General features: G+C 46.3%; 1 protein-coding gene across 1 annotated transcript in view; it reads right to left on the bottom strand.

Annotated features, from left to right (window-relative positions):
* PCNX2 (pecanex 2) overlaps positions 1 to 18,842 on the bottom strand; it is a 219,624-nt gene that overhangs the window by 150,386 nt on the left and 50,396 nt on the right. Inside the window, exons 11-15 of the mRNA XM_033099629.1 lie at positions 18,294 to 18,447; positions 18,177 to 18,209; positions 10,553 to 10,724; positions 2,811 to 2,921; positions 1,548 to 1,639 (exon numbers count right to left, since the gene is read on the bottom strand). Of these exons, the coding sequence (XP_032955520.1) occupies positions 1,548 to 1,639; positions 2,811 to 2,921; positions 10,553 to 10,724; positions 18,177 to 18,209; positions 18,294 to 18,447 (562 nt within the window). The remainder of the gene's footprint in view (positions 1 to 1,547; positions 1,640 to 2,810; positions 2,922 to 10,552; positions 10,725 to 18,176; positions 18,210 to 18,293; positions 18,448 to 18,842) is intronic.

The raw sequence follows: 18,842 nt of genomic DNA, 5'->3' as shown, positions 1-18,842 counted from the left end.
ATGAAATACGTGGGGTCTGGTGACAGAAGAAAGGAATGGATTTCAAAAGAAAGAATGCCATATACGACAAGTGACTTCATACTAGTTGTACATGATGGAATAAATGTGGTAACAGAGCCATTGCAGCACATAAATTACCTTTGTGCATTCGAAAAAGGAAACTTCCTGCACCTCAGAAAGAAATCTGAAAGAAAGTATCTCCACAAAAGGAACAGCATGTGGTGGAAGGGGTTACGCCAGCGATTACCACAGATAATTCAGCAGTGACGTGAGGTGTGTGAAGTAAGAATGTTGAATAGCTCTTCCACAAAGGGCATAAACAATTCTCTTTCTGCCACTGACATTGAGAGTTTAATCAAATTGTGAGCTAATATTTTTTAAAAGTTAGTTAAGAAACAGCCTATGATAGATATTAAAAATCCTTTGGAACATATATTACTTTTATTTCCTCTTTTACATTTAATTTTTATTTTATCAAAAAATAACCTGTGGTTTAAAACAGTAAATGCAAGGTGTTCATAAAAATCAAGAAATCTGTATAGTATTAACTAATTTTTTGACTGACTGAAGACACACCTGAGGACGTCACGAGCCTGTGCTTGTTCTCCAACTACCCAGGCACCAGGTATGTAGCGCTGCCACACTGAAGGGGGACAGCAGTAGGCCCCGCCCACACCACCCCTCCACTCCAATTCCTGCTTCCTGAAGGCAGTGCCTTTCAGCTATTTCTTCTTCACCTATTTTCCTCCATTTTTTCAGATAACACGCATGTTTTATTTCTTGAGATTTTTGAATTTCAGATATTATTTGCTGACTTTCTAATATGAAAGACAGGACTAAGACCTCCCCATCTCTCTCTCTCTCTCTCACACACACACACACACACACACACACACACACACACTCTTTACCTCCCCCATTCTTCCATTATCGATATCACTATTATTTAGATTATAAATATAAAATATGCTTCCCAGATGAGCCATGCAGGCAAAATCGTAACATTTCTTTTATGACACAACACCTTCTTTCCCTAAAGTTAATGCTTATCATGTTTCTCATCATCTCAGCCTTCCCTTGCTGCCAGGTTTCAGCTTTTTCCATCTGGATAAGTCTACCATCCATCTGTTTTCGAGATTCTAGAGTTTTATTGCGGTCATATCCTCTCCTGTTCTCTGTCCGTTCCTGTACCTTTGTGCAATTTTATCCCCTTATGGTCTTTTGCGTGGTATTTCAAAAGGAAGTGAAGGTAAACAAACGGTCCTGTTGGTCATGTTAAGCTGAAGCCCCTCCCAGTGTCATTAACTGAGGGGGCCAGAGACACCTGTGGGGGGTGGGGGAGGGCCAGACCAGGTGGGCTTCGTGCTCCAGGGACCTCAGGTATCTTGACACCCCCTCACAGCACTGCGTCCTCCCCCAGCAGGCCCTGCCAGCCCCGATGCGCTCAGACCGCCTTGCTCCCATAGCTGGAGAAGACGTTCGTTTCCTTGGATCATCATCTGATTTACTGGATGCCAAGAAGGCCGAGGCCCGGTCCCCACACCTACCTTCACAGCGTTGAAGCAGAGCACGTGGAGCACGGTGGCAGCTGCGGCGCTGCGGACCACGCTGTAAACAGCCGACATCATTCCAGAAACGGCTGCAACACAAACATCAACAGTTCCTGTCTAGGCCAGCAAGCCTCACAACCAATAAATGTGAAGAGAAGGCTGCAGCTTGCAAACACAAAATGCCTGCCAAAGGGCAGAGAATAAATCTATGGGATCAGTCAAAAGGCGCTGGTGGCCGTTAGTATAAGAAAGAAACTGACCATTTGACTCAAAATTCAGGAGCAAGGCATTGAGAAAGAACCTGGACATTCTCAGGAGACCGTGTGAATGTGTCAGTGTGGAGGTGGGAAACCTCCTTACTTACGGTTCAAAGCTGCCCGCCAAGGTAACGATCATGGACAGTGATTTCAACAGAAGGAAGAGGAGAGACAGAGACAAAGACAGATAAAGAGACAGAGACAGGGATAGGGAGAGAGATAGAGATAGAGATACTGACAGACATACAGGCAGAGACAGAGACAGGGAGAGTGATAAGGACAGAGGCAAGGCTAGAAAGACAGACAGAAGAAGTGCTCCTCTGTGCGTGCGTGTAACAGTGGAAACAGTAACTGATCGCCACCTATATTCTAGCGCATGATTTCACTGAAGCCTCACAGCAGCCGTATGAGAGCAGCGTGTTTATTTCCGTTTAGAGACGTGTAAGCTTTAAAGGTAAGCAGTCTGTGTGGTCTGCAGGTGAACGTCAGGTGAGCTGTCATCCACCACGGTCTGAATCTCAAGCACTCGGCCAAAACTAGGCCAAAAGAGAATCACTGTGACGAGGAAGAGACACAGGCCACCTGTCTATACAGGTCCACACACAACGCATACGCGGGTGTCACATTCACACGCTCACATCCACAGCCCCAAACTCACGTACGTGTTCAAAGCCACATGCACACACACATACAACCACACACTCATTCACACATATTGACACATGGTTTTTCCAGGGAATGGTTAGAAGGGCCCAAAGCTATTCCAAAGCTCAGAGATTCTACTCTTCCATGTTTCTTTGCCTAGCGAGATGGGCCCCTTTCAATTTGGCCGAAAGTGTGCAGATGGGCCCACCATCCACTTGACTGACCCAAACTGAAGAACTTTACATGCTCAGAACAAAGAGAACCTAACTGCCCAGACTCTCACTCCAGCCCGAGGCTATTCAGCCTTTATCTGAATCTCAGACCCCTTTACAGAAAGAGTAGAACGTAAAAGACTTACCAGAACCTCCAAACAGCAGCATGTCGATTTGTTCCAAGAGATAAATGCAGAAAGTATTAATCTGTGGGAAGAGCCCAAGGAGGGAAATGGCTGGGGAGCAATATAAAAATGCTGCAAGTGAACAGACAGAATTGACAGTAAGTGTGCGGAGCTGTGCCGAGGTCCCCCTCAGCCCTGCCTCCCCCACAGCCCACCGCAGCCCACCTCACCCCACCCAGCAGGCCTAGAGGACTCCTCTCGCCCACTGGGGAGGACAGCCTGGAGGCGGAGCTGAAAATGTGCCTGTGGAAGTGACGGGGAGCTGCTCCTGATGCAGACGCCCAAGGAAAGGACACAGACAGGTCCAGGACTCGACAGAGACCGCCATGACGGCGAGTGAGAGAGCAGACTGCTCTTCAGCTCGCTCTCAAGAGCCAACTTGGACTTGAGGGAGATGAGGGTGGGAGAAAGCGGAGTAGGAAACCGAGGGGAACATGCAAAACCCAGGGACAGCAGGGAAGGGCTCTTCCTGCACGGGAGGGGGCTGCAACACCGGGAGCCCAGGGGCTCCTCGCGTCGTGTGTCTGTGCCCTTGAGCACGTGACTTGCTGAGAGTCTGTTCCGTTCTAAACGTCGATTGGAGATTGAGGGTTCAGTCAGGACTCCAGACTCCCACAGAGGATCGAGGGACAGTGGTGATTAAGGAAGGAACCCCACACATGATGGTGGGACGCTGAAGGGCCTGCTTCTCAGGGGGACCCGTTCACCTGGGAGATGAAGGGGGCCCTGCCACTTCCCCAAACCATGACAATGCAATTGGATAAAAATCCATGTGCTGTAATTCTGTGCTTCTCAGAACTCACTTGTTAGAGGAAATAAAATGAAGCAGAGCTGCATTTCATAGAAACTTCTCTATCATTCCCTTTCTCAGTTCCGTGTAAGTTGGGTATCACAGAACCACAGAAACTCGCATGGGTAGTGTTGTAATACATCTGTCTTCATTTCTGTTTATTGGGTAGAATATCAGTGATTTGATACTGGTAATCCTTAATAAAACTAAGGAAATTTGGTTGGAAATCTAACATGTCTCAACACTGGAACTGTGTCCTAACACTAAACATAAACCACAGGGAACAGTGCGAGTAGGGAGGGTAGTGGAGGCTCTTCTAGTTATTGATGAAAAATCAGAAATGCAAACTTTCCAAAGTGAAATTGCAGGAATAAGCGCTTTGTATGTCTCATTCCCTGGCTAATAGTGGGTTAAAAGTAATTATGGGACAAACCCCTCTACAACCGTACCAAGGAACTGTTCCAACTTTGTGAAAATAAAATGTCAGGTAATGGACGTGGCTCTAATAAATGGGCCTATGCATCATCCTTTGATACACGTGGTGAGTTCAACTGAAAACATTACAATGAATGTGGCAAGATTTTAACTACAGTCATGCTCCGCGTCATGACATTTTGGTCAATGACAAACTGCCTATACGATGGTGATATACCATATAGGCCACGTGTGCAGGAGGCTGTGCCATCCAGATGAGTGTGTGCAAGACGACCTATGAGCTTCATACGGTGATGAAATCGCCTGACGACGCACTTCCCAGAACACAGCCCCTTCCTTCAGGGGTGCACGACTGTATGTTGTAAAAACATTGAGTGTCTGTGAATAATGTATTTCTCAAAGTAGGCAATAAGATACAAATACTGATCTGCTGACAGAACTGTATAAGACACAAACTTATTTTTTCTTCCAATTTTTGTGGAAGGAACTCAGAGATCTGAAAGGAAAGATGTAAGAAATAGAAATTCAATTGTGCAACATATAGTTATGAGCATCAAAATTTTAGTCCATATCATTTCAAGATAACTGACTAGCTCTTCTTAACTTTGGGACTCAAAACCCAGCCAGGAAGACTGCATGCTACGCTATAGTCTTCATGGCCAGGAGAGGGGCACAGGAAAAGGGCCGTGAGACTTCATATGTTCACCTTCTTAAGTGCTGTGCATGTGACAAAAACTACACCAAGAATGAAGAACTATAGGGAAAAGTACGGGCATGAACTCATATTAAAGGCGGCCAAGGACTGGAAAGTGTTCGGCAAAACATGGGCAGAGTGTTCTCCGTAAGAAATACATTGAGCTATGAAACCAAAACTAGTGAAGGGAGGAGAACTGGAGCACAACGGTGATGGCGTGAGGAAAATAAAACAGTGCCAGACACCAGGAAGGCCCAGCTGAGGGTGTTCTGGCTGCTCGTGTGGAACTGGAACCGAGTGAAACAGCAGAGGAACAGCCACCAGAGCCCCAGGACCTAGGTCTCCAGGACATGTTAGAAGAGGAAGGCTCTAGTCTTTAACATCAAAGCTGGCAGGTGGAATGAGGGGAAGATGGAGCCCAGGGATCCTATCTGTCAGGTAGCAGTTCACGTGATGACACAGCAGCCAAAAGCTTGTTGCATTAGTGGGACGATTGGAAAATTACACTTGAAATTGCTGAAATTATTTTTATCCAAAAGTAAAAAATAAGGACCCTGTGGTCATAGGCAATTTTCCCTGTGAACAAAGTTTCGCTATTTTTGTTTTGTTAGCATTCTGCTGAGAGGGTCTATAACTTCCCCACTTCTTCCCATGCTTCTCATTTTCCCTAATAATTACCATAAATGCAGCAACTTCTGGAAGAGTTCCATTTCTTTTCAAGAAAGATTCATAAGTAAAAATATTGTAACATGCTGATTTCTTTTGTTGAATGTGAATAATAATATTCATTACTATATTTGTAGTTTTGGAGTGAAAGCATGCAGAATTAGAACAACACGGAAATAAACCCAAAGCTGTGCAGTTGAGTGAATGGACACTGTGTGTCTCCAACGGGCCATTGCTGTGGGTGACTAACGTCCTGGTGTCAACTACGGGGCTCAAGAGCCACGTCTTCACACGAACCAGAGAATCGTGAGGTCTCAGTGTGCACAGGACAGCGTGCAGACTCCAGGAATGGTTTAAAAAATCTCCACTTATCTTCCAGGATTATAGTACTGAAGTTCCATTATTGTAGGTCGGGGGTTAAGGTCTTAAGGACTAAAAGAGAACATAAAACTCGGATCTGAAAAGACCATGGAGACCATTTACTACAGAACCCACCAGTGCACTGAACCTTTCAACAGTGACGGCTATCTCAGCTCACCCGAGCTCCTCCTGTGTCCGGGACGTCCTTGCCTCACTAGGTACCCACGCTACGACTGTGCAGCTCTGAACAGACCACGCTACAGGTCTCGCTTGCAGTGAGCTGTAATCCACCTCCCATCTGCTGGGGCTCGTGCACAATAGCAGAGAACAAAACCCCTCCCCCTTCCACCTGGCAGCCTTTTAATGATCTGAAGCCCCCACGTGTATCTCTGGCACCCACGCATTTCTTCTCTAAGGTGGGCACCCCCCTTCCTTTGTCCCCTCTCCAGATCCAGGGTAGCCCGAGTGGCTACGTGCCTCAGGGCACACTCTAGCTTTACTACCTCCACTTGAAATACGGTACTAAGACCCCTTGGCTTTCTCATCCATGGGATAATTACAAAGCCAGTCTCACTCACAAGCATTTGCCCAACTGGAAAGTAATGAAAGTCCTGGCCCAGAGGTCAGCAGTCCCTGACTGAGCACAGGAGATGAGAGCTGCCTAAGAAGACCTTTCCCTTCACTCCTGGAAAGAATTTTTCCTTATAATGAAAAAGAAGTGCACAGAGTGATAGTCTGAATATATACAAGGGATAGTAAAAAGAGAAGAAACGATGCAAGAATATTACCCTCAGTGTTTCTATCTCCTTAATTCACACTCCAGCCTATAAAGGCACCTAGTCCCTGTCACTGACGGGCTTTCTTCTTGTGCCTCTTTCTGCCCTAAGTCCACTGCCTCCTGTCACTGCACTTTCCTCCCCCTCCTGTTGTTCTACCATCTGACGCTCTTTTTTTGCATTACACATGACGAGGAGCTTCTCCATCTCTCCCACCTGTCCAGCTTCCGACTCATCTACCCTGGGCCTGCGTTCAGACCCTCTGCCCTGGGAGGCTGAGTGCGGCCGGCTCAGCTCTGCCTGAAAGCAGCAGACGCTGGATGTCCCTGACCCCCTTCCCAGCCTCCTTCTGACAGGTTGAGCAGAAACCAGGAGTGGCAGTGGGTAACAGCAAGATCACCAAGAAGACACAACACTAGGAAACACTGCACGTTCCCCAGTGACAGCCAGAGGAAGACCATGCCCGCCACGTGCAGTGTGACAGGCACGGTGGTACGTTCGGCCACAAGATGGTACACAGTATCTCACGCACTCGGTTCTCGTTCCTTGTCCAATGGGTTGAATTGCATCCGTCCAACGTGTGTTGAAAGCCTAGCCCGTGTCTTGTAAATGTGACCGGTGGAAATGAGGTCCTTGCAGATAGCTGATGAGGTTACGATGAGGTCATTAGGGTGGGCCTCAGTCGTACACGGCTCACGTGCCCACGAAAAGGGGAAGTTGGACCAGAGACTGACCACGCAGAGGGGAGACGATGTGAAGAGACAGGGAGACGTGGCACCTACAAGCCCGGATCTTCCCCTCGTCCTTCACCTCCAGAGATTTCAGACTTCTGGCCTCCAGAACTGAGACCACACACCTGTTTGTCACCTGTGGGGGGCACTTTGTGACAGCAGCTGTAGGAAACGAATCCACTCTTTCTTCCCAGTAACCTTTTCTGTTTCCTCCGAATTTGTGTCTTCTCTCCTTGGTGGTCTCTGAGCCTAACCACGGCCGCCAACTACCACACAGCATCCTTGGCAGCTGACGGGACAGGAGGCGAAGAGGTTCCACGAAGAATAAATGCCTGTGAACTGCCTTGGCTTTTCCTCATAAAGCCAGAAAAATGGGTGATGCCTCTACTGCCTTCCTCTTTTTCCCAGTGGTTCCAAATCTGTTCCACAATGTTTTCCTACTCAGTGCAAATTAGTGTGTTTAATACATTCATTCCACAGGGATTGCGACTGCTCTATTTTCCCATTTTTCTTTACCCCAGGAGTCATTCAGCCAATTTGCTGGATTATTTATCACTATCTTTACTCATCACTGTTGACAAGCAGACAAAAATATGTATTGAGACTCTTTAATGAGAGAAAAGGAGTTCCAGTGAAAAAGATAAGGAATGCCACGTTCCCTCCCTGCCCCATCTCCTCTTGCTAGTGGAATTGGTTTGAAGAAAAATAAAATGAGAATGTGCAGAGCCAGTAGCTTATTCTAGAACAAGGACTACTGCCAAGAGTAAGGTCTTAAGTCTTTACCAAGTACATTAAGGTCTCACTTTTTGAGCCTTAATGACATTTCACACTCGGATGCCATGGCCAGGTTGCGAGGCCAAGACACCTACGTTTGTTCAGCAGCACTGGCCTTCTCATAGCGGCAAATTAAAGAAAAATGGGAATGGGGGGACATCCACGCACAGGGCAATTTCTAAGTGGGACATATGTCATGCTCTTCTTCCTTTGAGTCTCTTTACACAAATCAGCTGTGAAAGATGCTTATTCAGCCTCCACTTCATGTAAGGACCGAGGTGAAGAGTCCAAAACGACGACAAGCTTTCCCTGATTTTTATGAAGGGGAAGTATTCCAAAAGTTCACCTGTACATGAATTTCTTTAGTACGTAAAGCATACTTGTGTTCCTTAGTTCATCCACGCAACAAACGCTTCTTTAGTGCCTGTATATATCAGGCACTATGCTGGGTGCTGGGGACTCGTGGTGACAAAGCAGGGACTCTGCCTTGCCTTTACCAGCGCATAAGCCGGTGAGGGAGACAGATATTACTCACATTTTACAAATGAAGCCGACTGCTTCAAATAGGCTAAGTGCTATGAAAAGTATGGTTGTGAGAGAGTAGACGATGGGACCAAAGTTAGGGGACACGAGCCATTATTAACTAGCAGAAGCGGGAGGTGGGGGACCCCACATAACAGGAACACAAGGGGCGAGGACCAGATGGAGGAGCCATGGCAGTTAGGGCTCCAGGTCGGGCCGCAAAGCCTCGTGACCTGTGAGAGTTAGGACGCTACACACACTACTCCACGCTCGAGATCCTGGGAAGGTGGCCACGGGCACAGGCCCGAGGGTGCACTGCAATCTGATACAGGCCAATGTCTCTTGGGCATCTTCCAAATCCTTTGATGCCTCTCTACCTCCAATCCCCAGGTCCTCCTGTGCCCTCCAGCACTGCTGTTTGCAAAGACGACAACAGGAAAGGATGGGCCTCCAACGTGTGGGCAATCGTGACCGGGTGTCTCTGCCTATGCAAACTCTGACTTCTTCATTGCAGCTGGTCTTAGGAGGAAGATGGGTGAGCTCATTTATGAGAAGGTCGAAGTGACTGAAAGTCTTTGTTGGTGCATGTGTTCTCCAACTGACATTTCAAGTAATATGAAAAAGTAACGTGAAAAGTATCTGGCAGGATGGAAGCAAATACCCTCGAGCAAGAGGGCACCACCTGGGAGTGTAATCATGGGATCAGCTGTGGTTTTTTCCAACATGTTTCTGTCTCCTATTTGAGCTCAGAGAGTATCTGAAACTGGCTGCCTAACCCTTTGGTATTAAGAAGCTGCTCTTTTCCTCCCCGGCTGGAGCAGGAAGTTAGGTATTGAAAGTGCAGACAAGGGTGGACGTGGCTGGGTTGGGTGAAGGGAAGTGAACAGTTTGTTGCCAATAGAGCCGGAAGAGGAATGGAAGCTGGTGTCAGGGAAGGAGAGTCAGGGGAACAGCTGCTACAGTTTTCACCTATAAGGAGCTCAAAGGAAACTTCCGCCATATTCGGGGCCCTCCCGGTCCCACTAGACTCAGCGTGCTATCACGGGAGTCAGAGAAAGGTTAACGTGGGACCTACGACTGACAGTCTCCTCTGAGCAAGATTTCCAGCTGGCAAGCAACAGATCCAGGGGTGGTCTCTCTGGCAGCCACTCAGTTGGTCAATGTGATCCGAGCGAGGGGGTGTCAAACCTCTGGATGTCATCACAAGGATTCTCAGAGCTGTGGGCCAATACGGGGGGAGTCTCTTTGCATAATAGCAACAATGACAGCTAACAGCTGGTGCCAGCCACTGTGCTATGTGTATCAATACACTAAACTCATAACAACCTCTGAGGTGGATACTATTTTAGTCCCTACATTACAGTTGAATTTTGCTCAAGGTCAAACAACTAGTAAAGTGGCAGGGCTGGAATTCAGACAGCCAGCCATCTGGCTCCAGTTCAGGGCTCTAAACCATTATAATATGCAGGTAACTTGTGTAAATGGATCGTTTTATATCCAACCCTGCCTAGACTTGAAGGTGAGCAAAGGATACCAGCGAAAGCCTGGGTGACCCGCCCGTCCAGGACTCTATCTGGACTGAGAATCACGCCCACTCAAGTGTCACCTGAGCGTCGGTGCCATGCAGATGGCACTGTGGCTGCCACCCTGATGGCAAAACCACCCGCACCCCGGGGAGCCCACCGGCACCCCGCACCAGGCAGCACAGTGGCCAGTCTTCAAGTATCACGAGGCTGCAACTTCTTGGTCATAATGTCAAAACCCTTTAGCATAATTCCATACTGGATGCTCTGGCACCCAGAGAGCCTTCTATCGGTGGGCCAGCCAAGAGGGGATGCTCATCCCTTCATCCAATAATCAAGTGAAGAAGTGTCTCCAATCAGGGGTTCAGAAGATGAAGGGAAGACACACCCTCCCTCCTCTGCAGTCTCCCCACAACCCCAACATGAACTCACCTATTAAGAGGTCCCTAGCTGATTGGAGCGACCCTGGAGAGAAGAGCTTCAGGCCATACACACTGTAAGTGGGGGGGTAGCTGGCCTTGGCCCCTGCATCAAGAAGCAAAATAAGGCCACACAGCACACAAAAATAGATTGGTCTGCTGTATGTTATGATTTGGTTGTGTCCCTAGAAAACAAACACAGTTTTTGAATGGTACCTTTATTTTGCTAAAATGACAAAATCCTCATAGTCAATCATTTATACCATATCATACAATTCATACCCTAAAACATATTCTCTCTCCTCCCCTTCCATAGTTCATACATAGGAAACACTGCAAAAATAAAAAATGATGCTTATTCTGTCAAATAAGAATGAGAATATCAAATAGAATGCTATGCCCCTCAGACTCAGCAAGATTTACCTGAAAATTTAATTACCATCGTTGGGTACAATCTAGACCTAATTCAATGCTTTCCCAACAGCGAAACTTCCATTTTGAACTGTTCATTTCACATACAAAACTAATGTAAACTATTATTTGCAATACGTGGTCTAATGTGCGCTCCACTATTAATAAAAAAATAGAATTGTAGGTTGTGGGTTTCAATCTTTTTATGTGTTAGAAAGCAAGACAATACAGGTCAAAAGTTCTACCTGCAGAAATTTCATAAAATGTCCTAGGGTAGCACAACGAAATGACACAATTAAAAAAAAAATCTTGCTATTTATGTACACTTTCCTCTTAGGAGGACCAAAAACTTAACAGATCTCATTTTAGCCCTCAAAATATTGTTATGAGGAGAAGTAGAAACATTTTTTATTCTCCTCCGTGAATGGATAGAAAGATTAAGAAAAAGATATAACATCAACTTTCCAGGGCAAAGCCAATGAAGAATTTACATCTTCCAAATCAATGCATAATTCATAAAGTTCAAAATAACAACGAAAACGAGTTAGGGGGAGAATATTCTTTGCAATCCATGAAGTATTTTGAGTATAGAAAGATGAAAGTGATATGGTTGGTTTCAGATGTGAATTTTTAGTCACTGCCTTGAACATGTTATATTTAGAAATGCAATTTAAATTGCCACTGCTTCTATAATAGAAATGGTCCTATTCTGAGACCATCTTTTAATAGGAAGGAACACAGGCTGTCCATGGGGGCTGGCGATATTTGGCCCTGAGTCCAGGCTCAGTCTTGAAGGAGTATTTGTACTCTTATGAAATTTCCTTTTGAATCCAACTAGGTCATAGATTAATGGGTATGGGAATACTTTCTCTGCATTGAAAAAAAAAAATGAAACTGAAGCCCAAGTTAAAGCTTAATGCATTTCTTATCAAGCCAATAGCAAAATAAATTGGTTGGTGCAGAGAACTATTCAGTATACAAATACACAAGCATATCAGACATTTCCTCAAACTGACGCATTTAATAAATATAATTTAATAGTTACCTCCCCCTTGTCCTGATTCTTCCTTTTTTTAAAAGGTTAAAAATAGATTTTCTAGGAACTGAAAGTCTTTGGCCTTGAACGAGTTTGAGATATCATCTTGGATTTATTTACTGGGTGTGGGAATGCTTTCTTCGCATTTGTAATTGATGAGACAAAACCTGAAGCTCCCTTAGAGCCTGCCCTCACCCTCAGGTTCTTGCTTCACCCCACTTCCCATTAAAATTTTAGGACCCCAAACCATTTTTTTGTGGCATATAAGTTACCTTTATTTGCCTTGGTTCATGAAAACACCTAATAAAATTTTCCTGCTTTCCAGTTCCTTCTTTCACATATGAATAAATCATCAAAATCCCCCAGGACTGATTTTTTTTTTTTAATAGAAAAATTCCACTCGCTCCTCCAGGTGAAGTCTGATCACAATCTTTTAAAACTTATCCAACTATTTCCCATCTGTTTTTTAGCCCTAAATACACGGGGTAGCACCACTGAGCCCACCTGTGGGGCACCTCAGAGGCTGTTCCACAAGAGCTGGTCTATGTGTGCATCTGGGTTCCCCTCAGCCCCACGGTCACAGGCAATTTCATGGCCCACACTCTCTCAGTGCAGAGAGAGGGGAAGGTGAGAGAATGTATGGAAACTTCCAGAACTCCCCACAGAGAGTGGTGGGGCATGTGGCTAAGCCATTCTCATTATCCTTTTATCAAGAGTAGAATGGTCAAATGCTTCAAACTTATTAAGAAAACAAAAACAATCAAACAAAGGTTTTGATTATAAGGAAGATGGGTGTCTGAGAGAATCTTAGGCAACTGGGCCTCGGAGGCGACTGAACCGGGGCTGTCCACAGCTGGGCCACGTCAGGTGGCTGCACGAGCCAACTCCAAGCTTTGTGCAAATGGGCGTTCCCTCTCCCTCGTGCACGGGGCCTCAAAGAGCTGCTTCACACCTGCCCAGCTGGCACATGTGCCCGACCAGCCACATTCAGAGGTCTGAGGGGAAACAACAGTTCCCGTTTACCCAGCCTCTCCTGCGTTCTGCCTACTCTAAGTGGACTCACATGCTTAATCCTTGGTCCACTCTAAGAACTACACATCGTTATTCTCATTTCCCCAGGGGTAAACTGAGGCACGAGGACTAAGGAATTTGCCCACAGACAGAGAACAGTGTGGCCGAGCAAGGACTTGGACCTGGTTGCTAGCCGCCTGCTGCTACACACTGGCTCCCAGCAACCTCCAGGGAGGTGACTGCATTTAGCACTGGATCCTCCAGGCCCGAGGACTCGACCTGACTTAACTAGACCTCGTTCACAACCACCATTCTTTACACACACAATGCGAGAGGTACTCACGCAAAGCAAAGACAGAGGCAGTAATAGCTCTGGGGCGTCGACTCTTCTGAAAAGGACTCTAGAGGATGCAGACAAAAACCCGATGCTCTGTCAGCCCCCCTCTGACACTGTACCATTGAAGGCTCATCACTAGCAGGGTTTGCTGTTTTTATAGCGTCTTATGATGGTATAGGTTAGTGTACTTAAGGATCACCTCTTGGTGGCTGCTGCTAAGTTCTCTTTTACTTTAGCTTCAGCAGTTCACCTATTTAGAGTCATCCCGAACAGTTTTAACCGCACACCTCAGTTGCCCTTGTATGTGGAGCAAAAGGCAGAAAGCTGGGGTGAGCACCCTCTGCCCTGTGGACAGCTGAACCCCAGTGAAACCTGAGGCAGAGTCACCTTCTGTGCCTCACACTGGGTGTGCACAACGGGATCCAAAACATGTCAGACAACGCAGTACAGGAGGCAAGCAGCAACGAAAGGGTCAAATAATTCTGAACTCTTGGCTAGTAAGATACCGCTTCAGAGTCAATATGGTAGAAATTTGATAAGCTACTTGAAAAATTGAAAAGACATAGGCATAGGAGTGTCTCTCAGCTTAGTTTATCATTTAACTCCACAGAACAATTTATTTTAGGTCCAGCTTCCTGACTTTCAGGTCTGTGAACCTTGACAAATGGGCAGATGCAGGTGTCTGACGGCGGGACAGTGAGAGGGACGTGAAAGTACCCCTCGGTGATGTCCAGGGGCCCACTCCGCTTATTCCCATGGCCCTAGCAATCCTCTCCCTGGCACTGGGAGACGTGGGCAGGGGAGTGACCCACGTTCTGCCCCTATTTAATGGCAGAAACCTAGTATAAGAAAATGAAGACATTTGAAGCATGGGATGGCCCATGCTGCAGAGAGTACTTTTTGAGCAAAGTAAAATACACAACTAAATACGTATTGTTTAACTTTTGAGATCCATTAAAACTAAGTTGCCCACCTTATTTCTAGTACTGTGGACTGAGAAATTGTTTGATGTCATTCAAAATCATTCTTCTGATAAGCATGACCTTAACCAGGGGATCAAGGTCAACGTCAACAGTGATAGTTACAGTATCTGCCTCGACATGAGGTGATGAAAATGGCCCTCTACCCTTGGCTCTTCCTCCCCCAAATCCATAACCCCAGTCTGATCATGAGATAAATACTGGGTAAGTCACGACAGAGGGACAGTTTACACAATCCCTGAGCGACAGTCCTAAAAACTGTCCAGGTCGTCACAAACAAGAAAAGTCTGAGAAACTGTCACAGCCAAGACAAGCCTAAGGAGACACAACGACTAAAGGTACTGTGTTGTCCTGGGAGGGATCCTCAAACAGAAAAAGGACACACTAAGGAAATGTGAGTAAAATACGGACTTTAGTTAATGATGATGTATCAATATTGGTTCACTGGTTGTGACACATGGAGCACGCTGACGTGAGTCACGAGTTTAACAGTGGAACTGGGCCTGGGGTATGTGAGAACCCCCTGCACTGCCGTCCCAATTACTCTGTAACTCTAAAACCTAAAATAAATCTAAAATAAAACCTAAAGAAAAATCTAAAGTAAAAATCAAACAAATTAAAAGCTTATTTACAAAAATTATTCTCAGTGGTGTCTACATAACTGGACGTGGTACCAAGTGTCTTCGCTGTGTAGCAGCCACAGTTCATTGACTAGAACACGTAATAATTTCGAGCCCTCGCTCTTTGGAGTTTGTACTGTGAGCGAGGAAACAAGTATGCAGAGTGCAAGAGCAAGGGATGGAAACATCTGCAGAGGACTCAGTATTCTCTGGACCCCGGGCTGGGCATTTACTAAGTCCCATTGAGGTGGCTGCTACCCTCCATATTTTACTCACATGTGAGTTGTTAGCATTTCTCAGGAGCTTCCTGGGTGACAGACTGTGCTGAGCACTTCACGTGCATCATCGTGTTTAACCTCCTTACAAGCCTGTTTTCTTATTTCCTCTTTTACAGATGAAAGAGCTGAGATCCAGAGGAGAAACCTGCCCAACACCCGAGAGTTTGTCCACAGCTGGATTCACATCCCAAGGCCTGCATGTTCCCAGTTTGTCACATGATCTGAGCTTGCCCCCACCATCACCACCTGGGGGGTGAAAATGCAGCTTCCGAGGTGCTGCCCACTGGCCCTGGCTCCGGCTCTGCGCAGGGCATCCCAGCCTTTGGCCGCCTCTCAGACGTCCTCCCGCATTTTGCTTGGTGGGCTTTCATTAGTGGTTATTTTGGCCAGACCTGGTATGACCCTGCGAAAGCCAGGTCATGTCCACAGGGCCCGTGACTCAATTACCCATCTGTGATCCTCAGGCTCCTTCCAGAATCCACCCACCCTCAGTTTTTCAAGCTCTCTAGACCTGTTTTCTTTTACAACCAGACGCATTTCCTTCAGGCCCAGGGTCAATGGTACCAGATCATTAGCCTGTCATTATTAATTCTACATCTACATCTGAAATATACAGAATGTTATGCAAAATTTTATCGTTTCATTTTGCAATCTTTTGGTTTTAACAACATGCTCACAATTTGTCACCTCTGTGCTCTTGGAAACAAAGAAGAAAAGTCAGCCAAATACTGTTAAGAGCAAGAACTGACTGATTTGATTAAAACAATGGCCCCCCTCCCCCGCCAATGTACAAAGTAATGTTGTCCTGAGAAGCGTTGTTGTTTACCTGACAGCCCCTGACAAATGACACTGAGGCTGGAGAGAATGGCTGGCTTGAGAATCACTCCTCTGCCCAGACTTGGTTCTCTCTCCACCCTCCTTTCTGAGGCTGTGTCATTTGCAAACTGGAGATGGTAAAGCAGCCTTCTGAGTGCTGCACGGCTCCGTCAGATTGCAAGAGGAAATATTTTCTAGCTACCACATCTTCTTTCCTCACTAGAACTGTTAGAGAGATGCCCACTCAAATCTGGGACGACTCCACTCGGAAATCCGTGTGAGTGAATTAATTACTGCCATGAACACCATCAGATGTCTGACGATGGCCTCCTGACAGCAAGAGCAGTCATTTCTTACTATCTCTGTGACATGCTTGCTCAGATAAAGGAATAGCAGCTTGATTGAGTCCTCCAGAAACTAGATCAATAGAGACAATATGTGTCGCCAATGTAGAGTGATGACACAGGCGTCCTGCTAATGGACATCCAAACCCACAGGGATCATGCAGCTGTACTCAGCATCCGCCTTTAGTGGCATTTTCTGCATTACTCCTGAGAGTACACAAAGAAAAGGAATGTTTCATAGCCTGTAAGACTTCTCCCTGCTGTCAGCCAGGAAACAGTGACACTAGAAAGGAGGGTTTGCTCCCTGAAGCAGGAGGACGGTGGTGTGGCATCTAGGATGGGCTCGAACAAAACCTTTCAGAGCCGTGCATCTCTACTCCCACCGCCTAACCCAGATTTCTGCCTATAATCACAACAATACATCTTAATACCCTAATTATGCTGCTTCTACTTATCTTGACACTCAGAGTCTGGGATAAAAGAAGATGTATTATACGTAAACCAATTATGGGGAACAGAGGAATTTAACAAGATAGCAACGTGTGCCATGTGATCGTCCAATTATAAGCTTGTCTTAATTACCATGAACTAAACATGAGCTACCAGAGATTTAAAAGCAGTCCTAAATCCTGGATATGAATTTTTGAAAAGCACAATAGAGGGAAGACCAAGCTTTCTTTCACTGGAAGGAGTTTTCGGGAGCCTGCAGAAGCTCACCATAACAATGGAAAGAAGGTTTCTCAAAGAGCTGGGAAGTCTCAGTGCAGAGGCATGTGGCCCGGGTATCGGTGGGCACAGGGCCAGCCCCTGTCCCACAGCACCTGCGGCGGGAGGTGCAGCTGGGTCAGTGGGAACTGGGCATGCTTCAGAGCCCGTCGAATGTCAGAGCACCAACAGGCCACACTGATGAGCCCAGTGAGCCTAGAGTTATAAACAAGTCCAAAGCTATGGGGATAAAAGGCAACAATACCCTTGAAAATGTGGACAGGAAGAGATCAGCTTTCTGTCAAAGAAAGATGATGTATTCTTACATAACTGGTAACAGCAATAATGAGAGCTACCGTTTCTTAAATAATTTCTATGTGCCAGGTATTGTTTTAAGTACACTACATGGATTATTTAATCCCCGTAGGCGTTTTTTGTTTCCTTATACACAAGGAAACTGAGGCACGAGGGTATACATCTTGGTCAGGTCCATCACTCAAGCAGAGGACCCAGGAAACAAACGCAGGCAGTCTGACTGCAGAATCTGCACTCGTCCCCACCAGGCTGCCGTCTTTTCTGACACGCGTCCAGTGGGACAGAAAAGCCCCTCCACACACTCTTTGGCCCCACCCTGACTATCCCCCCCACTGTCCTCCATGCCACGCTCTCAGATCCAGCCTGAACTTGGCCGCCATGCGCTAATATTTCTATTGGTAGCATGTCTCGCTCTCTCTCTACACACACACACACACACACACACACACACACACACACCCCGGGGGTGCCAGGGGATGCCGAAAAAATGTATACAAGTGGACACTTTAGTCAACGTTGCTCAAGCAGTAGTTCGCCGTCATCAGAAGTGTCTGGAGCCCCTCTTGTCCTTGCAGAAGTCAAACGTGACTTGTATTCATCTTTTGTTATCGGTATATATGGAGTATTACAATTTTAATAAAGTTTTCCTTTCTTAAAATGTGTGCATATTTTTTGGCACCCTCTGTGTATATATACATATTTTTTTTTGCCTTTTGAATAGATTTTGGCCATTCCCCTCTCTTCACCACAAGAAGACAAGTGGCCGGTCTCACTGGAAACTTACGTGTATTGGCGAGGCAGGGTCAGGCTGGACGCTCTAGAACAAAACCAGAAGTGTGCGTGTCATCATCTCATGATTTCAAGGCTACACAGTGACCGTAAGAATGAGAGGCGGCCTTGCCTTGAGCAGGGAGTACTGGCAGCTGGCCATGACCAGGCAGAAGAGGAGCACCCACATATCCGTGCAGAAGCCCCGGTTCAGGGTCAGAAATCCGAGCAGGGACACCAGGACGACGACTGACACCGCCAGCACATTTTCCTTGACGTCTTCAGTTCTGTGCAAAGTAAACAGATAAAAATGAAAGAAATAAAAGTGTCTATTTTTAAACAGAGATTCCTCCGTGCCTCTAAAAAGACTGACAATGACAGCAGATGGTTCCCCCGGGCAAGCCATTATAGTTGGGAACAAGGCTTTGAAGTTTCTTTCTTTCCTTCTTCCTGCGTTTTATAAACAAAATCTACATTTTAACCCCAGATTTCTGTTATTGAAATGAAGGAAATATAATCTCATCGGGTCTCCTTGGCCATTAAATGGGGTTTACGGGGAGAAGGCATTTAACTCTTCCATCCACAAGAGTGAAATGCATTTCAGACAGAGCTCCACGGTCTCCTTCAAACGGGGGTGGGTGCGTCACACCTGGCTGAAGCAGGAAGCCGTTCCCACGTCTAC

This window comes from Rhinolophus ferrumequinum, chromosome 27 (assembly GCF_004115265.2).
Source record: "Rhinolophus ferrumequinum isolate MPI-CBG mRhiFer1 chromosome 27, mRhiFer1_v1.p, whole genome shotgun sequence".
In the NCBI taxonomy this organism is placed as follows: Eukaryota; Metazoa; Chordata; class Mammalia; order Chiroptera; family Rhinolophidae; genus Rhinolophus; species Rhinolophus ferrumequinum.
Note: the sequence above shows the minus strand (reverse complement) of the source record. Positions and strands in the feature narration are given on the sequence as shown.